At 40.2% G+C, this 25,141-nt stretch overlaps 1 protein-coding gene across 3 annotated transcripts in view; it reads left to right on the forward strand.

Annotated features, from left to right (window-relative positions):
• Positions 1 to 25,141, forward strand: part of COBL (cordon-bleu WH2 repeat protein) — a 1,839,636-nt gene that overhangs the window by 1,787,482 nt on the left and 27,013 nt on the right. For all 3 annotated transcript variants that reach the window (XM_044064790.1, XM_044064791.1, XM_044064793.1), the window contains one exon: positions 12,398 to 12,667. In XM_044064790.1, the coding sequence (XP_043920725.1) occupies positions 12,398 to 12,667 (270 nt within the window). The remainder of the gene's footprint in view (positions 1 to 12,397; positions 12,668 to 25,141) is intronic.

The raw sequence follows: 25,141 nt of genomic DNA on the forward strand, positions 1-25,141 counted from the left end.
GCTTTTTTAAATGTCTAATTTCAGCTTTTGTGTTGCATGCACATATGTTGTTGTGTCTTTCGGCTTTTCCCGGTTAGAGGTCGCCACAGCGGAACTCCGGTCCGCTAATGATTGGCAGTAGACTTTTACGTGCCGAGTTGCCAGCCCTGACGCACAACCTTCAACGAAGGTACGCCCATTCACGCATTTCTCCACACAGAAGACGCTCTAGCTGAGAATCGAACAGGACGTCTTACTGTGAGGCAACAACGCTACCGCAGCACCACCACCGCAGTAATACTGTTACATGCACATATATTGTTAATTGTTTCTTGTTAAATCCATTTGTATCTATGTCACATCTTACAAGACTTTTTGTTTTAATGAAAACCCTCAAAAAAACACCCCCAGAACCTATTATACAGCCACACAAATATATGTACATCTTCAAATAATGAAGTTTAATCCCTCAGTATGAACAATTATGCAGGATTGACAGCTATATTTACAGGCTTAAATTGACCTATAATGAAGGTTATCCATGCAAATATGTATGGTACAGCCTGTGCTTTTACTTATATTAAGTGCTGTCTGTTTTTGTCTTATCTTTATTCCTGTTTCAAATGTGAAAAACAGCTTGAATGCTTTCAGAAAACATTGCTGTTATCAACTTGTCTCCATAGAAGCTGAAAACCAGATATAGAGTTACCTTCAACTACAAGCTTCTCATGTTGCACTGTGAACATTTATTTACTAAAGGAAAACTTTTCATTACATTCAGTGTTCTTTTATTTTCTTCCTTTCCTTAAAAGCTTGCTATTAAATTAAGCCAAGGGCTGTAACCCAGTCATTACCATATGCAAAAGTAAGAAAATGTATATCAATTTCACTTATACCATGCTATTTTGTCCAGGCTTTCTTCTCTTTGTACATGCAGTGCCTACATTTCTTAAAACTGAACAAGAAAGAAAGAAAGAAAAAGGGGGAAAATGGGCACGTTTACTTTAATAACCGGATTACACACAAAAACAATTGAAAAAACTGTAGTTTATAACATGCAGTATACGTCATGTTTTATAAAAATACTGTTAAAAACAAAAACTGTTTTACTTAAAGTTACATCTTTTGTTCCTCTTCCCCTGTCTTTGGTGTTCTTCTAAACATTAATGACGTGAAGTAGCGCATATGCCTGTTAGTCCTGTACAAATTTAACAAAGCAAGAAAGGTCCAATATTTCCAGATTTTCTTGTTCTGCTGTATTTCACAAATGTGATTGCTGCTTTGTAATCCCACATCTATTCATTAATTTCTGAGTTGCTGGTTTTCTTCCACTTGATCCCTGTCTCTCATCTCCAGTCTCTGGTTCATTTCCAATGTACTCCTGGATGGCCTTCTATTCCAATGTTACAATATTCACTGGTGGGTTTACCCTTCTTCCCATCAGCTTGTTAGGCCAGGTTTCCAAAGCTTTTCCAGTCCCTGTTGGTGCATCTGATGTCTGATGTGTTGGTTGGTATGAGGGCCATAAATGTAACATCTGCACGCACCAGTCCTCAGTACTTTTCAGCTGCCAGCCGTATGCCAAGTGTTCTTGCTACTCACGGATGTCGGATCAGTTTAGCTTTAAGGTAAGTACCCCATTGAGGATTTTCTTCAGTCTTTTGTAATTACTATAGTCTGTTAATGTCTTGTAAGAGCAAGTGCAATTGTGGTCACCAGATTCCTCACAAAGACACCCACGATCAGTGTCTATTTTGTTTGGGTAGGGATCACAGTTATAAAAACTGCACCATTTGTAAGTCATTCGTCCCCAAGACACTTTGTCGCCAACTTCAGGCCTTTGACATATACCTTGAAAACCAGTGCCTTAGGCAAATTGTTCTCAGAATGGAAGCCGCTTCTGACCACCCCATCTGAACCACCTAGGCCAAACTCCTGGATAATCCTTTGGAACACACTGCCCTTTTTGGATCTAAGGTAGCTAATCTCTTTAAGCCACTTCAGCAAAAAAGGAAGGTGCTCCAAGATTTAAAGCATTTTCTTGTCTCTCCAATCCTAAAATTTCAGAGGAATTACCCGGCCAAGACACAATTTATTAGGAAGTCTTCTAGGTCTCTGTCCCCTCCAGGTCTAGAAGGCCCACAGGAGACAGACTACTCAGCCTAGGACACCTCAGGCCTCTGCCCAGAGACCTACCTTTCCAGAAAGGACAGGCAGCATCTGACTGCCTGCCTCCTTTTCTGCCCCCTCCTCCCACCATACCTCTATCCCCCCATCTCTCTCTCATTGCTTCCCTGCATGGGCCCTAGTGACATCCGACAAATGGGCTTGTTGATCCTGAAGGAGGGTTACTTCATGTCTTGGATGCCCCCCCCCAAACTTCCTATACCACTACCTCCCCTCTCACAGTGGTCCCTCCTCCCTGAGGTCCTACAAAACCTGTTGCTCCAAGGGACAATAGAACTCGTCCTCCCCTCTGCTCAAGGGAGAGGCTTCTACTCCAGAATTTTTTTGGTGTCCGGGAATGAGGGACCATGGAGACTCATCCTAGACCTTTCCCGCCTCAACACATTCCTGAAGGTCCCCTCTTTTAGGGTGATTACCCTACCCATTCTCTTTCCCCTCATCCTTCCTGAGGCCTTCATTGTGACCCTGGACATCAAAGAAGCCTATCTACATATTCCCATAAAACCGTCCTCCAAAAAATTCCTCAGATTCAAAGCAGGCTGTTTGCATTTTCAGTTCTGTGCCTTGCCCTTTGGACTCCACTGCTCCAAGGATATTTACAAAATGGCTAGCCCCAGTCACTGCTTACTGCAGAACAAGAGGTATGCAAAATTTCTCATACCTAGACAACCTGCTCATTCAAGCACCAGACAGACAAACCCTCCTGGGCCACACAAGAGACCTTCTGCTCCTGCTCCAGTCTCTAGGGTTCTTCATAAATTCCCCAAATCCAAACTAAATCCAACACAACATATTGTCTTCCTAGGATGCAGAATCAGAACAGACCTCAGGATGGCCTTCCTACCCCAGGAAAAAGTGCTTTCCCTGACCTAACTCCTTTCACCCACCCTGACTGCGAGGGAATTCCTCAAACTACTCAGCCACATGGCTGCCACTATTCCCATGCTGCCACTGGCAAGATTACACATGAGAAAGATGCAATGGAACCTGCGCTCAGTATTGGCCCAGCACTCACACCCCCTAGAGTTCTGAATCCCACTTCTGCCTGCACCAGGAGCTGAAGTTGTAGATGGCCCAGGTGACCTTAAACCCGGGTCTCCCTTTACAATTGCCCTCCCCTTCTCAGATCATGCACACAGACGCCACAGATCTGAGCTGGGGGGCAACGTTAGACACAAGAACAGTGCAAGGTTTGTGGAAAGGCAAACACAAACAGTGTCATATCAACATCAAGGAAATGTCAGCCATACTTCTGGCCCTGCAGGCCTTTCTACCCTTCCATTCTGAAGATCTTCACAGCCAGCACCATAGTGATGTGGTACTTGAACAAGCAGGGAGGGATGAGGTCATACCTCCTCTGCAGGCTAGCCCTACAGGTATGGGATCTAGCTGTCTCCCAGGGGATCTCCCTCCAGGCAGCCTACATCCTGGCCCAACACAATTCCTATGCAGACTCGTTAAGCAGAACCTCCTCAGACAGTCACAAATGGATGCTGTCAAGGGAGGTTTTGTTACATCTGATCCACAGATGGGGTATTCTACAGCTAGACCTGTTCACCTCCTCCACAAAAGGCAACTCCAGAGCTATTGCTCCAGAATTCACAACCCGAAGGCTCTTCAAACAGATGCCTTCTTAATGTCTTGGAAGGGGAAATTCCTGTTACACCTTTCCCCTCTTCCCTCTGATCCAGAGAGTCCTACTTAAAATTCGGCAGGACTCGCCAAAAATCTTGTTGGTGACTCCCTTTTGGCCAAGGCAGCACGGGTTTCCCCCTACTTCTTCATCTATCCAAGGGTAATCACCAAAAGTTACCCTCCCAGTGGATCTACTCACACAGCACCAGGGAACACAGATTCACCCACAGTGGAAATCCTTGGACCTCTCCCTGTGGCTGATAGGATTCTAATTCCCTTCAGACACCTGTACAATGAGGATGCGCTGTCAGTCCTGCAGGAGGCCAGAAAACCAAACACAAGAAAATCCTATATGTCTAAATGGAGAAGGTTTTATATCTGGTGTCAGAAAAGACAGATACAGTTGCTGGACAGTGACCTGCCTGTAATTCTCTCTTACCTGTGTGAACTGCTAACGACAGACTTTTCTTACTCCCCCTTAAAAGCACACCTGTCTGCCATTTTTGCCTGCCTGCCTATGGAGCCTCCACTAGCTTCCAGACTTCCAGCCAAGCTATTTAACCCCCTAGAAAACTGACCCCTTCTCCCTGGGATCTTAATTATGTGCTGGAAAAACTCACTCTGCCACTCTTTGAACCAGCTGGCAAGGCTGACTTGAAAATTTGCACTTGGAAAACAGTACTGCTAGTAGCTTTGACGTCAGCCAGGAGGGTCTCAGAGCTCCAAGCCCTCATGGCTACTCCACCCTTCTTAGTTTACATATGGACAGGGTCACCCTCAGGATTAATCCCTCCTTCACCCCCAAGGTGGTTAACGACCTCTCCCTAAATCAGGCTATTCACCTGCCCACCTTCATTCCAAATCCTCAGGGAGACAGTCCTTCACTACCTGGATGTACACAGTCAACTTTATTTCTACTTGCATAAGACCAAGCCTATATGCAAATCAGATGAGCTGTTTGTTTCCTTCCACCCCAGGGCTCTGGGGAAAGCTGTGGGAAAACAAACCATTTCTTCTTGGATTGCTAGGGCCATCTCCTTTTGTTACTCACACCATGGGAAGACACTAACGGGCAACGTCAGAGCCCATTCCACAAGGGCCATGGCTTCATCTGGAGCCTTCTTTAAAGGTCTAGATACTAACTTCATTATGGAAACTGCTACCTGGTCATCTTTGCACATCTTCACCAGACATTACAAGCTAGACCACATCTCCAGGACCAGACCGGGATTTCCTAGGGCTGTCCTGCATGGGTTCCTGGAATCCTCATCCAGGCCACCCCCCAGCCAGCAGTGAGCTTTTGTACTCACCCACTAGTGAATACTGCAAAATTGGAATAGAAGGAGATAGGAAAGTTGTGTAAAATCTTACGATAGCCATAGATGTCCTTCTCTTCCATGTTGCAGTATCCTTGCACTTGCTGTCCTCAGTTCCTACAGGCTATGTTATCAGGACTGGTTTCGTCTGGTGCTTCTTGGTTCTGAGGACTGGTGCGCACAGACGTCACATTTATGGTCCATGTACCAGCCAACACGTCAGATGTCTGATGCACCAACAGGGACTGGAAAAGCTTTGGAAACCAGGCTGAGCAAGCTGATGGGAAGAAGGGTAAACCCACTAATGAATACTGCAACATGGAAAAGAAAGACATCTATGGTTATGGCTATGGTAAGATTTTACACAACTTTCGTTTCTTCTAGAAAACTCCTGTGAGTTTTTCTGTCTCTCAAGCATTTTCCTTTGGAACACTGGAACATGTTTCACAGGCATAATCTCTGCATGAGCTGTATTATTATCAGAAAAATAAGCAGAATCTCCTTCTGTTTCACAACTCACGTTTTATTGGACAAACTTTTGTATTTCCACCTTAGCATGTTCTGCATCAAAAAATTGCCTTTACCCTCCAGGAAAAAAATATTCTGAAGATACCTGGGTACAGCAGCTTGAAACTCACACCTGCGTCTTGACATTCCCTGATTGCTGGAATGTATTTACTCCTCTTCTGCCTGGTATAACATAAGTAATCATTTCCACAAACACTCTACTGTCACCAACTTTAGTATTTTGTCCATTTACCACAGTTTTGTCAGAATAAACTCTTTCTGCTGGTAAGATTGCATCTTTACTATTTGAGGTCATATATGCAGCTGTCATTTTACCAGTTCCAGTAGTATGCAGCCTATAACTTTTGTGTCATGTGCTCACAAGTGTCTGCCTATCTGGATCTTGAGATAGAGAGTAGAGGCTGGGCAATTTCAGACCTGCTGGAAATAATGTCCTGCTACAAGCACTCAAGCATTGAGGGTCCTGACCAGCCTTTGCATGAATAGATGTGGCAGACAATGCACCATGGCATAAATGCTATGGGGGATTGCATATAACAGCAGTGTCATAGAAATGTTACTGACATGCCAAGTGAAAAGCACATTCCATAGTTGACCATAGGTGCACCTAGGTGTAATAGGTTGACACTGGTTTTGGAATTGTCCTTGAAGGAGTGGAAACCAATATCAGTATAGATCCATCTCTATGTGTTTCTGTGTATGATATATCACATTAGTACTTCTTACTCCAAATTTCTGTACAGTCACAGTGCACATAGACACTGTCCCTATGTGTTTCTTTGTATGATGTACCATGTTACCACTTCTTACTCCAAATGTATGTGTAGTCACAGTGCACAAAGACACTTCCCTGTGTGCTTCTGTGTATGATGTACCATGTTACCACTTCTTACTCCAAATGTATGTGTAGTCACAGTGCACAAAGACACTTCCCTGTGTGTTTCTGTGTATGATGTACCATGTTAGTACTTCTTATTCCAAATTTCTGTATAGTCACCATACATGTTGACACTGTCCCTATGTGTTTCTGTGCATGATGTACTACGTTACAACTTCTTACTCCAAATATCTGTACAGTCACAATGAGCTGCTCACAGTAGTTGTTCTCTATGTATTGTTTTAGTTATAGCAGGCATTCAGCCATATCAGGTTGACAGGAGGCATAGATTGTGACTGTTCATAATCTCCACCCTCAGTAGAGGCTGGAGGTGTGTCCTAACATACAGATGGACGCAAAACTGTCTGAGCACTAGTCATTCCCAATGAGAAAGGAATCCTCTATTGCTCCATCCAGCAGCAATACCCCTCTCCCAGATGCAGCAATGAACACACACACACTGCATCTGAAGGGGGTACCCACCATTTTGTACCCTTGCAGCTGTGCCTCACAATGTAACATGTCACAGTTGCCCTTGACACATGTGCAACTCTCAGGATCAATCAGTAAATTTGTCATAGTATCATCCAGACAAATCCATTGCAACCCAGCTCAGCATTAGCCTTATTTTTGTGTTGCAGGTCAACTATGAGGATTTAGAGACAAGAGTCTGATGAGGTGTGTGTTGGCCCACAGTGCTTCCATGCCCATCATCCTGAAGAGGATTGCCAGTGCCACAATCACTGCTCAGACTGGCAGCACTGTCGCTGCTAAGATAAAAAAATACCAGCAAAAGCTGTGCAAATGCGGTCAACAACTAAGAAAATACAACAACAGAAAAACAAGAAAGCTGGACTCACAAAGCCAAGATAAAAACTTTTAATATCACAAAGTATAAATCCGCAAAGCTTTCAAGTATCACCCTTACTCAGTGCAGTATGTCACTGCTCACAAATTCTAAGGTTGTGGTTTGGTACATACCAGATGTGGACTTGGAGGGGGGCCATCATTGGGTATTCAATCCTCACCTGCATCTGTACAGTACCTCAGTCTACCACCACTTCTCATAGGCAGCCATGATGTTCAGCCTCCATTGGAAGAACCCCTAATGAGTGGACCCTATCTAGGTCATAGTACCACAGTCATAGCATCCCTGTTAGGTAAATCCACAAGTCTGAGTCTAACATGCCAGGGGAGTTGCTACAGATCTCAGTCACTTATTAGCACCCCAGTCACATTGCAAGCTAAAATTGTCTGTGACACAGAGCACCAATCACCTTGATACACAGATTTCCACTTCAAACCACAGTCACATAATGGTATTCCCACAACATCACAGGAGCAAAACTGTCAATAACACAGATTACCTGCTACCTGAAGACCACTGTCTCAATGTCCACCCCCCCATCCAGTTTATATAGACATATGTGTGTCATTGTGTCTGTAGCCACCTGTATACATGATGACTATGATCATCTCTGTCCTCCTCCTTGGCAAATTTGGGAATGTCTCATGCACAGTGTAGTTTGGCCATGCACTGATCTGCATAGCCTGATAATGGCACTTCATTCATTATGTTTGATTTGTGTGACACTGCGTTGTCATTGTCCTCACACTAGGGTCCATGTTTATGGACTAGAATTCACCACTTTGCCTGTGCTGTTGTGTTTTCTGCCCCATACCTTCTGGAGGATGGTTGTATTGCTGCTGATTGTTGCTGTTTCATTGCAATGACTAAGATGTTTATGCTGTTCCTTGTTGGTCACTTGCATGGTTGACTAACCATACCAGTTTCCTAAGGCTGCCAAGCTTTTCTCCTCACCACCATATTATGGAGCATGCTAAGAACATCCTGCATGCTGAGGCAGGGTCATACATGAGTACCCCCAGACTTATTGAGACATTGGAGGCAGGCTTTGATCAGGCTGAAGACATTCTACAGTGTTGCAGGTTTATGCATGTGTAGTGTTATACTGGAGTTACGCCAGACTCTTTTATCAGAGTTATAAGCCAGTGCTCCAGCAGTTAGCCAGCTTTACTTGCAATGGGGATATGAACACTGTGATGTCCTCATGGCAACTAATGCCACTAAATGTGAAACAGATGCTTTTACCCAGTCTGTTTCAATGAATAATCCACAAAGCACAATCTTGGCACTAAGAGTCCAGAGGGATTATGCACTACTGTCCTGGCTATGGGTCTCCAAACTCTACACCCAAATTAGACTGCACACTGTTCACTTACAGAGCTACACCATTCTCTCTGTAAATCAATGTCTCTCAGTGCCCCTCTTTCCACAGTAACTGCCTTTCACTCAAAGCGTTATTTTTCACATTCACACATATCCGCACAATTTCCAGGGAAGGCTGTTAAATCCACTGATTCCACACAGCTTTCTTCCAGGGCCTGCTACTACTGCCACCAAGAGACTTCCAGTTACTGGTGTGCTCTGATTGTGCCACTTGATATCTCTTTTACAGGTAGTCAGCCGAAGCAGTCTCAAAGACGTGGCCCTTAGAGTGTGTTATTCCTCAGTGTAAATGGCTACCCTCTTATCAATTAAGCAACAGTGTATAAATACTCTTGTAGTAAATACATGGCAGCCACAATAGCTTAAATATAATTAAATAGGTTTTACTTAAATAGTAAAGAAAATAGCACAAAGACCAAATAAAATTTACATAGGTTGCACACAAAGACAATTGTATTAAACATAGATAGAATGCATATAGAAAAATCTAACTCCAGCTATCTAAGTTTCATAGCTAGCTATTACAAGAAATACTGTACCTTAAAACAACTAGCTATTTTCCACAGATAATATGTTCTCACAGCAACTTTACACTGACTTCTCAACATTTCATTAAGTTACAATTATATAGCCAAAGTCCTTTTGTGATTTAATTGTTGCTATGTATATTGGTTATAAAGCAGCTAGCCCCACACCCATCACAACAGCAACAGCTTCTCTCAATACCTTCACATCTGTTGCATCACAAATGGGTTTTAAAAGTTTCAGTGACCATTGCATTCCAGTACTGTTTCATCCTTGTCTGATATCTTTGGAGAAGGTGCCATCCTGTCTGTGAACTAGCCCCTCACTCTGTCCTTTAACATCTGGACAAATAAAAGTGTTTGGTAGGTAACATGTATTGCAAATCAACATGTCAGAAACAGAAGAGAAAAACAACATACAAAGAGAAATACATTTTGCTTGCTTCAGCCTAGCATAAACACACTTCACAATCATTCAGTTTGAGCCTGGCATCAGCTCTGGCTTCACAAACACATTAGTGGTTTATTACATTAAGACACACTATTAATGCAGCTGCATACATTAATATTAGGCACATTCCTTGCACTTGACATCTAGATGGTCATGTGGGATTTCAGCTTACAGGAAGTGTCAGCATATCTGAGATGTGTGATAGAACAATGAATCATGCAAACTACCTGGAAGTTGTGTGGACACATTGTTTATGATCCCATTTGCATGAGACACCACTTAGCAGATCATGGTCAAGAACACTGCCTGTTGATCATATGGAGTTTTCATTACTACACGGGTGCTGTCTGTGCTGTGGCGCCCAGTACCTCAGGGATTATTACAATGTCATAAAAGGCACATATGGTATTAGCTCACTCCTGTAATGTTCTAGGAAACCATATGTGCTGTTTCATATGTAGAAGCATTACACTGAGAACCTTATTGAATATCTGAAGATGGATGCCTTTGAAATACCCATCAAGTCCCAACTGGTCCGTGAAAGGCCCCTGTAGCTATGGAAAGAGCTACACTTACCATGGTCTCCACTGGTATGGGAAGGCACCACATTCTTTTTGATTCTGTAAGTGGGTGCCATATCATCCAAGATCCATAGAATGTCTTGGTCATCTCTAAAGTTATCAGTAATCTTTTGATTGCTGAAAGTGAGGGAAGTCACCGGCCAGACAACACTTCTGGCAAACTGGTGGGAGCCAGTAGTACTAAGGAATGCAGTATGTTGCCACTGTGACTTTGAGAATTCTTTGTCCAGTGACAAAATGTTTTCATGTCCTTTGCCCTTTTATAGCCTGCACAAGGGCTATATAATTTCTTCTGTGTACAAGAATGAATTGGGACTGTGGTCACTTAGCAAATGTTTGAATACCACTACAACCTCATTTTACTGCCCCATTTTGTTTATATGTCATTATGCAGTCATTTTTACTACCCCATTTCATTTACAGGTCATTATACAGTCATTTGAGGTGTACAGCAGGTGCTTGCATGCTACCAGCTTACAATACACTTGATCGCTGTCACTTGCTCAGAAAAGCAAGTGCTCAAACTCCCACTAGACCAGTCTCCCGTTTTTATATAGCCCTCGCAACACCTGACCCTATAAAACTGTATAGCCCTACAAGAACCTAATTACCAGCCCAAATCCTTGCACCCATGCCCAATCACTCCCTAAAAACTGCAACCCCGCTCCCTAAACCTAAATTAATCAATTGCTCCTGAACCATAAAAGTCCTCTCCCTCTCCCTAAACCTAAATTTCACTTCTCGCTAAAGTACTTACTAAAGTATATGGTACAGTGTGGATCCGTCAGTATATGTTTCACTCACCTGTACTTAGTGTGGTGTTGCCCTATCATTTCAAGATTATTTTTTATTTGCACCTAACTGCCTTGTGGTTTTGCATATTTTATAAGCATATGCTACAGTTTTGGTAAATACTGCTGACTTTTATTTCTTTTTAACTATAGTTCTATATAATAAAACTTTAATAATGTTGATTGATACTGTAAAATGAACCTGAATGTATTCTGAAGCAAATTACAGCATCTCCTGCTTTAGCATTACTCTGTAGCTGAAAAGAGCAAAATCAGACTGTAGATGTCTCAGTGTGTGTTGTTCTTAAAGCTCCTAGCTACCTCAAGGATCTCACAACTCATAATCAGTGCCATGTAAAGAATTAAATATCTGTGCAGGGTATGGGTTAAATGAGTTAAGACCACTTCCAACCAGTTATTTCATACGTCAGGGAAAAGATGCCAGCATAATAACCATCAGTTTCTGACATATTAATTCAAGAGATCACTTTGTCTGATTACGTATTAGCCATGCTGTTAGGTTTTTGCCCAGAATCTGTCTTTGTTTGATAGGATGCACCTTGGCAGAGAATAAGACACCCATAGGCAAAAAATAAGTTTCACATCTTTGCAAAATGCAGGTTGGCACAGAATAAAACACATATTTGGCAACAGATTCTGGGATCTACTTCTGCTTGCTGTTGTGACTTTCTGCTTTTCCTGGTTAGGGGTCACCACAGTGGAACTCCGGTCTGCTAATGATTGGCAGTTGATTTTTACGTACCGAGTTGCCAGCCCTGACGCACAGCCTTCAACGAAAGTACGCCCATTCACGCATGTCTCCACGCAGAAGACGCTCTAACTGAGAGTCGAACCGGACAGCGTCTTACTGTGAGGCGACAACGCTACCACAGCACCACCACCGCCGCGGATCTACTTCTGCTATAAGGTGAAAATCGTTTGTGGTTTGAATCTTGATGCATTTTTTGCCCAAGGTGGTTGTAGCAGTCACAAGTCCCTCATGCTATGGCAGCACTTTAAGAATGTTTTCCTATAGTTCTAACTTGCAGCAATACCAAGTACGTAAGCTAATGCCAGAAAATGTTTAAACAATTTATCAGTATACCTAAAAGAGTATTTATTTTTATGCACAGTACTTGTGGTGTTTTAACAGGTCATACACAAATTAATAAAACTTTTTATTTTGTGTTTCTATTAAAGAGATCAATGAAATAATTAAAATGCATATTATCATTTTAGTTGTATGTTTAATAATATGACAAACATTTTGTTACCAGACATCTTCTGCTGCCTCAGAAGAACTCCAGAACATTAGAAATGCTGAGTGTTCCAAGCCTGACAATATGAATCATCTGGGAAAACAACTTCCTCCCCACATTTCACCACCACCTCCTCCTCCTGTAGCTCCACCCCCACAACCTATTACATCATCCACACTTCTGAAAGACAAGAAACAGACTAGCATCCGTGCAGCTGAACCAGTAGATGCTCGACAAGCCTTAATGGATGCCATTCGTTCAGGCACTGGGGCTGCAAAATTAAAGAAGGTAAGGTTGTAAACATGTTCTTTAATTAAAAAAATGAACTTGCCTAAATTCTGATTTATTCTAGTCCTCTTATTGCATAACATTATGGTACCTTACTGGAAGCTCAAGACTCAGAACTGTGAGTCCAAGAAGAAAATGATTGAAACCTGCTGCAAATTACAACAAACTATACAAGTCACTATTACAGAATAAAAGGAATTTTTATGCAAGGGGAAAGTTCTCCCTATACCCCCCCAGTGGAGGACTGTATCCCCTCACTATATATAAATACTGTCTCCCAAGTCATATATCACTGCATTTTGAAGAAAAGGGAATTTTCCATAAAAGTTTTTATTTTTTTCCTAACTGCACTTAAATTTCCACAGTTCCCTAAAACTTACAAGTGAAACTGTAGTGCTAATCATTATTGAGCTGTAATTTGTTGGAAAAGAGAATTTTTCAAAATCCATAAGGTTATAATATTTTTATTTTATTTATTTTATTTTTATTTTATTTCACATTTGTTGACCGGGCTAGTCTAGCTGGATATATGTCCATTTTCAGTAGAGGCCCGGGGAGATAAGCTCCAAAGTTCAATTACAGTACATATCTACAGAAGTACATATATGAGATTGACTACATTAATAATAACTAAAGCAGTATTAGCTAAAAAGTGGTTACAGGTATATACAGTATATAACACAAAATATTGACTAAACATAATACAATTTATCATGAGGCTGTGATTTAACTGTTCAGAAAGATTGATAGTGAAACACATAATATAATTGTAGATATAAGAAGGGGAAAAAAGGAAAGTAAGACTGGAATAGAAGTCGAGTAAGAAAATTCTAATCATGAAGACTGGAACTTTTATGAGAGTATACTAATAGGTAAGGCTAGGTAGTAGAGGTAGAATGGTAGTTGAATTCTGATGTGTTTGTTACTGAGCTGAGACAGTGAGGTAGAAACAGGTAGCTAGAGCATATAAGGTGGGGTTGAAACATGTAGTGAGAGCATGTAGGTTAGTCAGGTTTAGTACAGGGGCACATCCAATGTGTTTTAAGGAAGAGCTTAAGTTTATTTTTGAACAAGGAAATAGAGGGAAGTGTTGAAAGTTCAGTGGGGTGTAAGTTCCAGATTTTCCCAACAGTATTAGTGAAGAGAGAGTCTCCAGCTCTATTGTTTGATTTGTTAATATTTATGAGGATTTTTTGTGAAGATCTTAGGGATTTCAGGTTATTGTAGGGATGAATAAGGTTAGATAGTATGGGTGTCTTAGCAGGTTGATAAAGAATTTTATGGGCAATGGTCAGTTGATTATATTTTAGCTGTTGCTGTAATTCAAGCCACCCTAGGTATTTTAGATTAATACAGTGGTGTGTTTTAAAAGGGTTACCAGTGGCAAATCTGGCTATGTTGTTGTAGGAGTTTTCTAGTTTTTAAGGTTATTTTTTGACAGGTTAGTGAAAATGGGAGAGGCATAGAGTAGGGTAGAGATTAGATGGGTGCGGGCGATAGTTATTCTAGTTGCAGGGGTGAGGAAGGGTTTGATCCTGTATAGAGAGCCTATTTTCCTGTTAGTTGTTTTCAAGATATTATTAATATGAGTGTCAAAGTTAAGGTTGTTGTCTATGGTGATACCTAGCAGTTTGGTAGTAAGATCCTGGGATATAACAGTGCTATTATTGGAAGCTATAGTGAAGCCAATTGGTGGAGATTTATTGGTAGGTGTAAATAGTAGAAGTTTAGTTTTTTGGGGGTTTAGTATGAGACAGCATTTTGTAAACCATAGTTCTACTGTGCTAAATAAGTTCTGTGTAAGGAAGTGAAGTTCAGATTCAGATGTGGCTGAGCATATAAGTGTAGAATCATCTGCGTATTGTATGCATGTAGCTTGGGGAACTGCTTCATGAAGGTCATTTTTTAAATGTAATAACTAGTGTTACATCAATCAATCAGAACTCCCATAGGGGTTGTATGGACCCATACCTAGTACATCTGATCCATGGCTATTTAAGAAATGCTACACATTTTGTCGTTAGAAAAATGTTGAGGGTATTTGAAATATGTATTAGATTCAAAGGTTCAAATACATAAAGGCAAACAATAGTTTAATTTAAATAGTCCTAACTAGAATGCTCATACAGCAAGGGATTATTGCACTGTGATCACAGGCATAATGCTGGCTGCATGCAGACCAACAAAGCAAGAATAATATAGCCCTGCCACAAGCATGGGAAGTGGTAGATTCACAACAGAACTTTATCCAAAAATGTGGGCTCACCTCATGTACTAATAAAAAAGAACCCACAAGATCCCCTTCCTCATTTGCACAAGCAAATGTTAGTAAAGAATAGAAGCAGTGGTGGGTGTGTTTGTAGATGTTCAGTGCACTGAGTGGTATGTGCATGTGTGTGTTAGGCATTTGTCAAAAGCTCAGAACTGAACTCTTCTCTATTCTTTTTGAGGGCTGTGAACATGCATTTTTTGTTTTGGTAGCTGGCAATATTTTAATAACTGGCACCACCATGGCATTTACAATAAGAATGTTCCATTTAGAATCTTTGCAATGTAACACACACACACACACACACACACACACACACACACACACACACACACACACACACACACACCAGAGATGTAGGCAAGAGTACAATATGTACACCATAACGTTCATATAATTGGCTAGGGAGGTTAGCAAATAAACAGTAAAAAATATATTTTTTCCTTTCTTCTCTGCAGCATCCTTCACTATTATGAATGTGACTGTATCCTGTTTCAAATTAATGCTTTAGTTTTACATTTAAGAGTAGATGAAACTCCTTCTTTTCTGATATATTTCATGGTCTGACAGGATTTTTTTGAGGCACATACAGCAGTAGAATTGGAATATAAGACCTGCAAAACTTCCTTCATTTCCACAGGCAATCATGTGCCTCCTGATGGAAAAGAGCTGCTTCGACTACCCAAAAGACTGAGACATGCTTTATGCTGATTATATTCTTATTCTGTTGCTTTATATGACAGCAAAGACAGCATTTTGAAACTTAAGACAGACACATTTTCTCACTTTATACACAGCCGTTTTAAGACTTACGACAAGACTCATAAGCAATCCTATCATACAGTGAAATATATCAGAAGGGAAGGAGTTTCAGCTAGTCTTAAGTCTTAAAAAAGTAAAACAAGCAGAGTTATGTCTGCTTGTTTAATGTGTCAGCACAGAGCTAGGCGCTGTAAAAACCACTGTGCATCATCCCTCCTATAAGTATGCAGGCAACAAAGTAGCAATAATTGCTGTGCCAGGGCCTGTTTTCTGGATTAAAATGACTGGCTGACATGGTTTGCTAAGTATTCTGGTTTTGCAAAACTGATGCGATTTGTGTGAAGAAAGTTATAATTCTTGTTGACTTTTTGTATGAAAAAGTTAAAAATACATTATTATGGCCATTATTTTTGTCACAGTCAAATGTCTAAGGTGTACATAGTCAATAAAGTTGATATAACTGCAAGGTGGAGGTATATGAGTGTAGATGAAGCTAGTAATTTACCATTTTGTCATTTACTCAGTTTAACCAGCCATTAATTTGGCTTTGCAGGATTGGTGTGTATTTGTGTGAAGTAAGCTAGAATAGTATCCTTTAGCTATTCCTTGTTTTGTGAAACAAACTTTAAGTACATTACAGTGGCTAACATCATCATCATCATCATCATCATCATTGTTATTAGTAACAGCAGTAATAGCAGTTGTATTTCCACAACTAGACATTTTAGGTGTACCTGGTCACCAAAGTGACTGTGATTGTTTAGTAGCAGCTTATCATATACAGTATTGTTGTCTGACTGTGATGGTGAAATAAATTATGGTCAACTCAATACTCTTAAATACAGTGCAACCCCAACACACATGTACACACCAACACATACATACATACATGTAAGCTTAAGCTGTAGTAGTCATAGGTTTAAATGATAGATGGACACTCCACACACACACACACACACACACACACACACACACACACACACACACACACACACACACACACACACACACACACACACACATATATGCACTATCATAAGTTTACAAGCATATTACAAACATACTACTGGCCCTGTTAGCTACTATCCGGCAAGCTCTGCAGTGTAGTGGGGTGTAGAGGTGGGGACTAAAGACTAAAATTTAATTTTGTTTGCACATCTACATGAAGTTAATATCAGGGGCCTTATTATTTTGTTCTGTCAAATCTTCTCTTGGTTTCAAGAAAACTTTAAGTGAGCATGCATTCAAAATAGTATTTCTTTGGTCAAAATTGTATCGGGCATTTACAGTTGTATTTTTCTATTTTGTATTTAGAATCATTACTAGGATTTATAGGTTCTCTGTAGCTTTTAAAAATCCATGCAAATGTAAAAAATGTTAATGTGTGATGAAAAATGGAAAAAAAAGTAATTTGCCACATTCACTTCACTTTCACCATATTTATATTACCAGACTAGGGTATAATATCATTAATAATACAAATATGTAATTTAGCTAATGAAATATAGAAACTATATATATATCTATATATATATATATATTTTTTTTTTTTTAAATCACCCCACCAGCCATAATAAATTTTCCCTGTCACTTCTTCTGACTTTACCAAGATTTATACAGTGCATGAGTTGGCTACTTTATACATCAGATTATTACATTGCATTGATCAGATCAAATTGCTAGTAGTAATATGCTGCAACTTTTCTAGTCCAAAGTAACATTTTATTACAAAACCTCTGAGTATTTGGCACAGTAGCAGTAAGATTTAGGTGAACCAAAATCAAAAGTAACATTGCAAACTAGCAAGCCTACCAGCTTAGAGTTAGGTATTGCCAGTTTTATCGCACGCACAAATCCAGAAGTCTCAATTATGTTGTTTCCAGATGAAGCAATATAATCTTAGGGACAAAATGTATTAAATTCACTTACTCCATAGGATCTCAAGAAATTTGGCTGTTAACTTCCTCCATAGGAATAATAGTGTATTATGAGCTGTTCTTCAGGAAAAAAAATTTCTAAAATCTAAGTTGAAACATGCAACTCGAATTCTAACAGCCACCAGCAAAGTATAATCATGAAAAAGTTTCAGCATACAGTTCTTCACAGTGATTGTAGTGTTGGTGTTCCATTTGTACCTGGCAATGCACATTGAGTTTAGAGAGTTTTCTGAGGATTTTTCCAAACATATAACAATAGCTCAGTGACCATAACAGCTAGACAACTAGTGTTTTTGCAGGATATTTACTTGTCCAGATTTCAGCTTCAAACTGAGATATATCCAGTATTGTGGCATGCTTGGATAATGATGTATTAACAAAACATGTAATACATGTTATATTTCTCATAATCTGATAAATTATTATTTCAGCTGAACCTAATAGAGATTAAGTATTAGGAGTCTACTTGCCCACAATAGTGCCACTTTTCAGTTGATGTCTTGCATTAGTTTCTTAATTGTACAGGTAAGTAAATATTCATGATAATATGACAATGACAGTGCATTTCCTCACCCATTTTTACCAACAGTTGTGTGTTTAGTTCTTCTCATCCAAAATAGTTTAGGTTTGTTTACACTCACAGCTTTCATTCAGATATTGAAGGGTATGACCAAAAGTTATGTGTAGCATACTTAGTGTATCAGTAATGACTGCAACTATTAAAAACGTGCTCTTTCTAATACTTTGTGCCATAAACATATGTTTAATATTTTAATTTCCATGTGGGTCAGATGCACATATTTGATGTGACTTTCTTTTAACCAGTAAACTAGTAAAAGTCTAGTCTAGCTTATCATTCCCTTTATTATGCTTCTTAACACAAAATATCAACATGGATAATATAAACAGATAATATTTATTTCACTATTGTGATAAAATCTTGCATATTAATTTCTGCTACCACCAGTCAACACTCCATGTTCATGTTAGAGTGTACGATTTAATCACCTGTTTGTAATGCTTAACCAAACTGTATCAGTCACACTCAGTAAAGCAGTTATTGACATAATTGTTATACTGTTATGCAAAACTGTATAATAATTACTGTCAAATTCTGATATCTCCATTTCTTTATGGCTAAATGTATAGCTATAATATAACTTTCTTTCCTTCATCCTCACCTATTATCCAGCATGAGACCCATACATGATTGTGCTTCTGATAGTAAAATATTAATGGTAGTAATGCAAACATGGTATATTTCTTTTACTGTTGTTATGAGCAAAGTTTCTACACTTCATGTCTGCTGCTGACAACCACCCTATGTTTTTATTTGAAATAGTACATTCCACTCTGTCACTCATTACCTCAGGACAGAAGGTTAGTAACTTCTCTATCACATTTCCCTGCCTGTCTCTCTTCACTTTATCCAACCTGTATATAACCACTTTTTGCACCCTGTGTCACATGTTTGTCCATTGCACCTAACTATACTTTTCTTTTACAGTTGTTTTTCTTCCATCCCTCTGTACTCAGCCTAACCAGTACTTAATTTCTAACCCTCTCCCCTCACAAAATGACATCCATAACACACACTACTTGCATTTTCATTACCTCACCCCTAATTTTCTTCCTGTCTTCTCTTGCTCCCCTTCTCTCACCATGTCTGCATACTTTGTTCTACTATATGCAGTCAAGTGAAAAAGTGTATGAAGTCTGTCAATTAATCCTTTAGCCCTATAAACGTCTTCCACACACCACTACATACCGTTAGGCCCAACCCATCTGCCTTTAAAGTGACTCCATTAGTCATACTTTACAGCAACTCAACCACTTCCATGTGGTACTTTGTGTGGCTAAATGTCCCATCCACTGCCAATGCTTTGCACAATTTATATATGTGTGTGTGTGTGTGTGTGTGTGTGTGTGTGTGTGTGTGTGTATATATATATATATATATATATATATATATATATATATATATATATAAATATATGGGTCTATGTTGCTTGATCAAAATGTCACAGTCTCGATCAAGCAACATCGAAACCCATTAAAACGAAAGTGCACTAGATCGAAAGTGCACTTTCGCAAAAGCCGGTTCTCCAAACTGGAAAAAAACAAAACTGCTTTAAACAGTATTTTGCAGGGGGGCAAGCCCCCCTGCACCTCCCACCCCCCTACTCAAATATACTAACTCCAACATCACACTACAGTGGGGAAAAGGATATATTTCCTTATCCCCACTGTAATGCGCTTTGGAGAACTGACTTTTGCAAAAGTGCACTTTCGATTTAGTGTTCTTTCGCTTAAATAGGTTCGATCTTCTGGTTGTCGAGAAACTGAGTTTTCAACAATCAGAAGTAGACCCATATAAATATATATATATATATATATATATATATATATATATATATATATATATATATAAAACTTTTATGCTCCTCCATAATGATGGTGATATAGAACTCAGCCTAGGCTCCATCAACACACAAAACTCTCCCCCTCTTAAAGATTAAAGATCTACAGAAAAAAAAATCTGAGCAGTCTAGTACCTTTTTCATAGTTGAATCCTGGGTAAAGAAATTACCACATTCTCCAATACCTTACCAGTCCATACTCTTCCCATACTAATAGTTGTTCAGGTCTCAAAAGAGGTAGAACTGTATGTTTCTTGGTAAAAAAGCCATTAAATGCAACAATAATAGTCTATTCTGCATCCTTTATCTCCTACAGACCCCAAATGGCTTTTCACAAAAGTGGCCAACCTTTATCTGAAGCCTGTTTATATTCACCCGATCCCCAAATCTGAGTCTAGTTTAACAAATATTCTGGAAAACCTGTTATTCATATCTATAAAAACAATTTCATACTTCTAAGGGATCTCAGTTTAGGTAGGCAAAGATCTTGTCACAAAATGCTCTTAAATAGCAAATTTTTTTATATCACACAGCTAGTCTGAGAACGCACACATCATAGTCCACCAGCTTCCAAAAGCACTCTCCTTGACCTGTTATTTATAGTCTCTCTGCACTAATCATATTTGACTCAGTTGCTGCCTAACTCCATCACTGACCACTCCGCATTTTCATTCAAACTTCCCGACCAGTCCACTCTCATTGTCGGCAATCTCCAGCACATAAACTCTCGTGTACATGCAATGCTCAGTGTAAACCGGACACCTTTTTGCTCATTACCAGACTTTAGCAGTGCTTTAGATCTGTTCTTCTCATTGCTCATTTCATAGGTCATATGTTCATAGGTGTTTACTAGGTTAACGACCACAAGGGCCTTTTTAAGCCTAGCCAAGTATCCCAAATCTGTGACAAGTTCTGATACCCTTGATAGGTGTAAGTAGGGGCCTGGGGGATGAAATATTTACAAGCAGTTGCCTGGGAGATGAACCATTTACAGGTTGCCTTTGTCCATTAGATATAGGTGCCAAACCAGGGATAAATTTCCTGTTCCCTATCCAATTGTCCAAGTTGCGCCTGAATTGGGTTAGGGAGGAACTCTGCTTCATATGGATAGGGAGCCTGTTCCAGAGACGGGGTGATCTCTGGGATACATAACTGTCTCTCTAGCAGGTCCTATTTATATCACAGGCAAGGGTAATTCTGGTGCTCTATGTTTTGTGGATATGCAGGAGGTCCATCAGACCACTCACCAGCCACCATAGGCAAAATCCAATACGAGTTGCTTGCAAGCTATAGATCCCCCTCTATGACCCAGGAAACTGATACCATGTATTTAAACTTATTGGAAACACTCACCATATAACCCAATACCATATTCATGAATGATTTTAAATACCCCACTATTAAGTGGGAAACCTATATGACACCAAATGTGCAGGCACAGAGATTCCTAGATTTTGTAAACACAAACTCCCTGAACTAGATATTCAGTGCACCAACCAGGGGTGCAACCATACTGGATCTGATCCTCACTAATATGGGAGAGTGCTGCACAGCCCCTACTGTAATGCCTTCTCTGGTAAGGTCACACCACAAAATGGTCTCATTTGAAGTAAAAATAAAACTAAACCCCCAGCTAAACCTGGAATATTCAGAAACTACTCTAAAGCTAGCTTCCTGCTACTAAGTGATAACCTGGCAAAATGTCAAGCCCCCATAAACCCTGAGAACACTGCTGCCTATGCAGAACTGTTCAAAGAAACCCTGTCAAGCATGTTAATAGCTGCATAGAGGCAGCTGTACCCACCAGGAAAAAGTACAGAACTAACTCAAAAAGTCAGCCACCCTGTTGGAATCAGAAAGACAGTAGGCTTTATAACGAAAGGAAGAAAATTACGGCAAACATTAGGAGGTGCAGCACGTAGCAGGATAAAAGCAGTCTCATCAAACTAAACAAAAAACTCAGAAGACAAATAAAGTCTACCAAAGCTAAATTTGAGCTATATTTGGCCTCCCAGGCCAAAGACAACCACAAGGCATTCTTTAGCTATGTCTGCAACCTCAAAAGCAATACACAGTTGTGTGGAGAGCTCATTGTAAATGGAGCCACTTATACTCAGCCAGAAGATGTAGCAAACCTACTGGCTGATAAAGTCAGCTCCAGCTTTACCCCTCTCTCCCCTTCAACCTTCCCTCAGGAAATACCATCAGATATAGCTTCCCCTGCCCTCACCAGGGAACAGGTCCTTAATGGTCTCTCTAAAGCCAAGAACACTGCATCAGTTGTCCCCAGACAATTTCCCAGGATGCCTTCCAAATAGCATGAAACATGACCTGTCAGGCTATCTGGAATTGCTATTTATCTGTAGCCTCCAAACAGACTTTGTGCCTCATGAATGGAGAACAGCAACGGTCATCCCTCTGCACAAAGGTGGACCATCTACAGACCCTGAAAAATGCAGACCCATAAGTCTTATTAGTCTCATATGCAAAGCCATGGAAAGAATTATCATGGAAATGTTCAATAATGATACAGTAAACACTGGACCCAACCTGATTTCATTTAGTCAAGGGCAGGTCATGTCTACTCAACCTGGTGGATTTCTTTGAAAAGGTCACCAAAGCAATGGATGAGGGCAAAATGGTTCACACTGCCTACCATGACCTGGCCAAGGCATTTGACACAATACCCCACTCGGGCATTGTTGACAAATTCAATAGGTTAGATACAAACCCATATGTCATACAATGGATAGCCAGCTGGCTGGCTCACATACAGGACCCAGGAAGTTAGAATTGGGGAGTCCACCTGTACAAAGAGGCCAGTCCTTTTTGACATTTACTTATCTGAAGTCAAGGCCAATGTCAGTGGTCTCTGACTAAATTTGCAGATGATTGCAAATTAGGAGCTGTCATTGAATCCCACATTGACACAAATGTTCTCCAGGAAGGGCTGACACAGAAAAAAACAACTGGTGTCAGAGCTACAGACTAAAACTAAATGCCAAGAAATGCATAATGATATCCTTTGGGAAGTCATCCACCCCTGGTAACTATGATATTGACAACACACCCCTTAGAGCCAACCCAGTAGTCAGGTACTTAGGGACACACATATACAGTAATCTAGCCTTTGACCATCAAATGTCTACAGTAGTGAGGAAATCATTCTATGCTGTGCAACTTATAAACAAAGGTTTGGCATCTAGGTCCAAGAAAGTATTTTTTCCACTATATTTGGCATTCCTCAAACCTATCACTGAGTACAGTGCCCCCTTTGGTATGTACCTAACCAGGCATATCCAACAATTGGAATGTCCACAGAGGTTCCTCACTAAAAGAATGCAGGGTGTAAGTAAAATGTCCTTTGCAGTCCGCCTGATGGGCCTATCCCTCTATTCTGTCTACTAAAGACTATTGAGGGGAGATCTCTGTCTGACATAGAGAGCATTGTCAGACCCCCACTCTGATGAACCTCCTGCATATCTGCAAATCAAACAGCACCAGAATTACCCATTCTAAAGCTTTAAACCTTGCTAGTGATGTAAATAGGACCTGCTGGAGTGACAGTTATGTATCCCGGAGACTAACAGGTCTCTGGAACCAGCTCTCCATCCATGTGAAACAGAGTTCCTCCCTAACCCAATTCAAGTGTAACTTGGACAATTGGATGACGAACAGGAAATTCATCCCTGGTTTGGCACCTAGGTCTCTAATGGATACCAGCAGCTTGTAAATGGTTAATCTCCCAGGCCCCTCCTTGTAAATGTTTCATTTCCCAAGCCCCAACTTGTAAATGTTTCATCTCCCAAGCCCCTGCTTACACTTATCAAGATACCAGACCTTGTCAGAGATTTGTGTTCCATAGCTAAGCTTAAAAAGGCACTTATGGTCATTAGCCTAGTAAATACCTATGAATCTATGAACATATAGGAATAGCAGTAGGCTGTGTCAACTGCAATTGTAATAAATCATAATATTTCCTCAAGGAAGATGGAATATCTGTATGTTTCCACTGAAATATCTTATTTGTTCAAGAATTTCCTCCTAAGGAGATTTTGTGCCAGTATCTTCTTTATAATCAGAATTAGGATTTTGGACAGAAAAAAAAGACAGGATGCCCTATCATGCAAGTTTTTTTTCTTTTCTTGGGTCCAGAGGAAGGTAGAAGGGGGAGGATGACAAGTACACACACAGTAACATGCACAGCTATAGGGTTAAGATCTCAGCCAAGTGGCCAGGTTAAGACCTCCAGCACCCTCTCTGTCCAACCAGTGCTTCATGTCCCTGTCCAAGTAGCTGACACACACATATCTGGGAAAGGCTGGCACAGGTTTACTAGCTATGCCCCGTTATGCCCAGACTATAAGGTAGTACCAGCTGCTGTCAACCACCCTTACTTATCAGCTACTATTAAGACCCTTACCAAAGGGTGCCCAGTCTTACTGTGTAAGGTTACTATTAGCCAAATGGTAACTGTGACCAAGACTTTCAAGGCTATTTAGGAGTGGCCTGTACAGTGTCACCAAATACACATACAAGTACTCTCAGAGCTTAAATATCTCTAAACAAACCAGACACAATTAAAATGTTTAACTATATTTAATATTAAATAATAAATGAACAAGACAATATTCAATAACAGCATAGTGACTACAGAGTTCAGAATCACAGGAAATATTTTAAAACAGCATTGCAGGGCAGTCTGAAATAAATACAGAAAACATCTAAACTAATCTTTTCTTAATTCCTATCTATATCTAAAATATACTTCTCCCTAGTTACTTACTATTAGCAAGGCAGAAGTGCTGAAGATGGATGTTTCCATGTCCAAAGACAAATACAAATTGCACAGACTCTGAGAGAGTTCCCCAAATTAATATCAAAACATTGCTACTGGGTCAGCTGGATGACCTCACTATTTGTCACCTGCCTTCAGTTCCCAGGCTAACAGATACCAGCAGAATTTTTAGCATCTCTATGTGAGAAGTACATATCTCTCAGAAGTTTGCCTAGAGCTGGAAGTCATAAAACAGTTAAACACTTTTATGTTTTAAACCTAGTAATTATTTCTGTTTCAAGACAATAG

The sequence above is a fragment of the Protopterus annectens genome, chromosome 3.part0, assembly GCF_019279795.1.
Source record: "Protopterus annectens isolate FY-2018-M chromosome 3.part0, PAN1.0, whole genome shotgun sequence".
NCBI classification, from domain to species: domain Eukaryota; kingdom Metazoa; phylum Chordata; order Ceratodontiformes; family Protopteridae; genus Protopterus; species Protopterus annectens.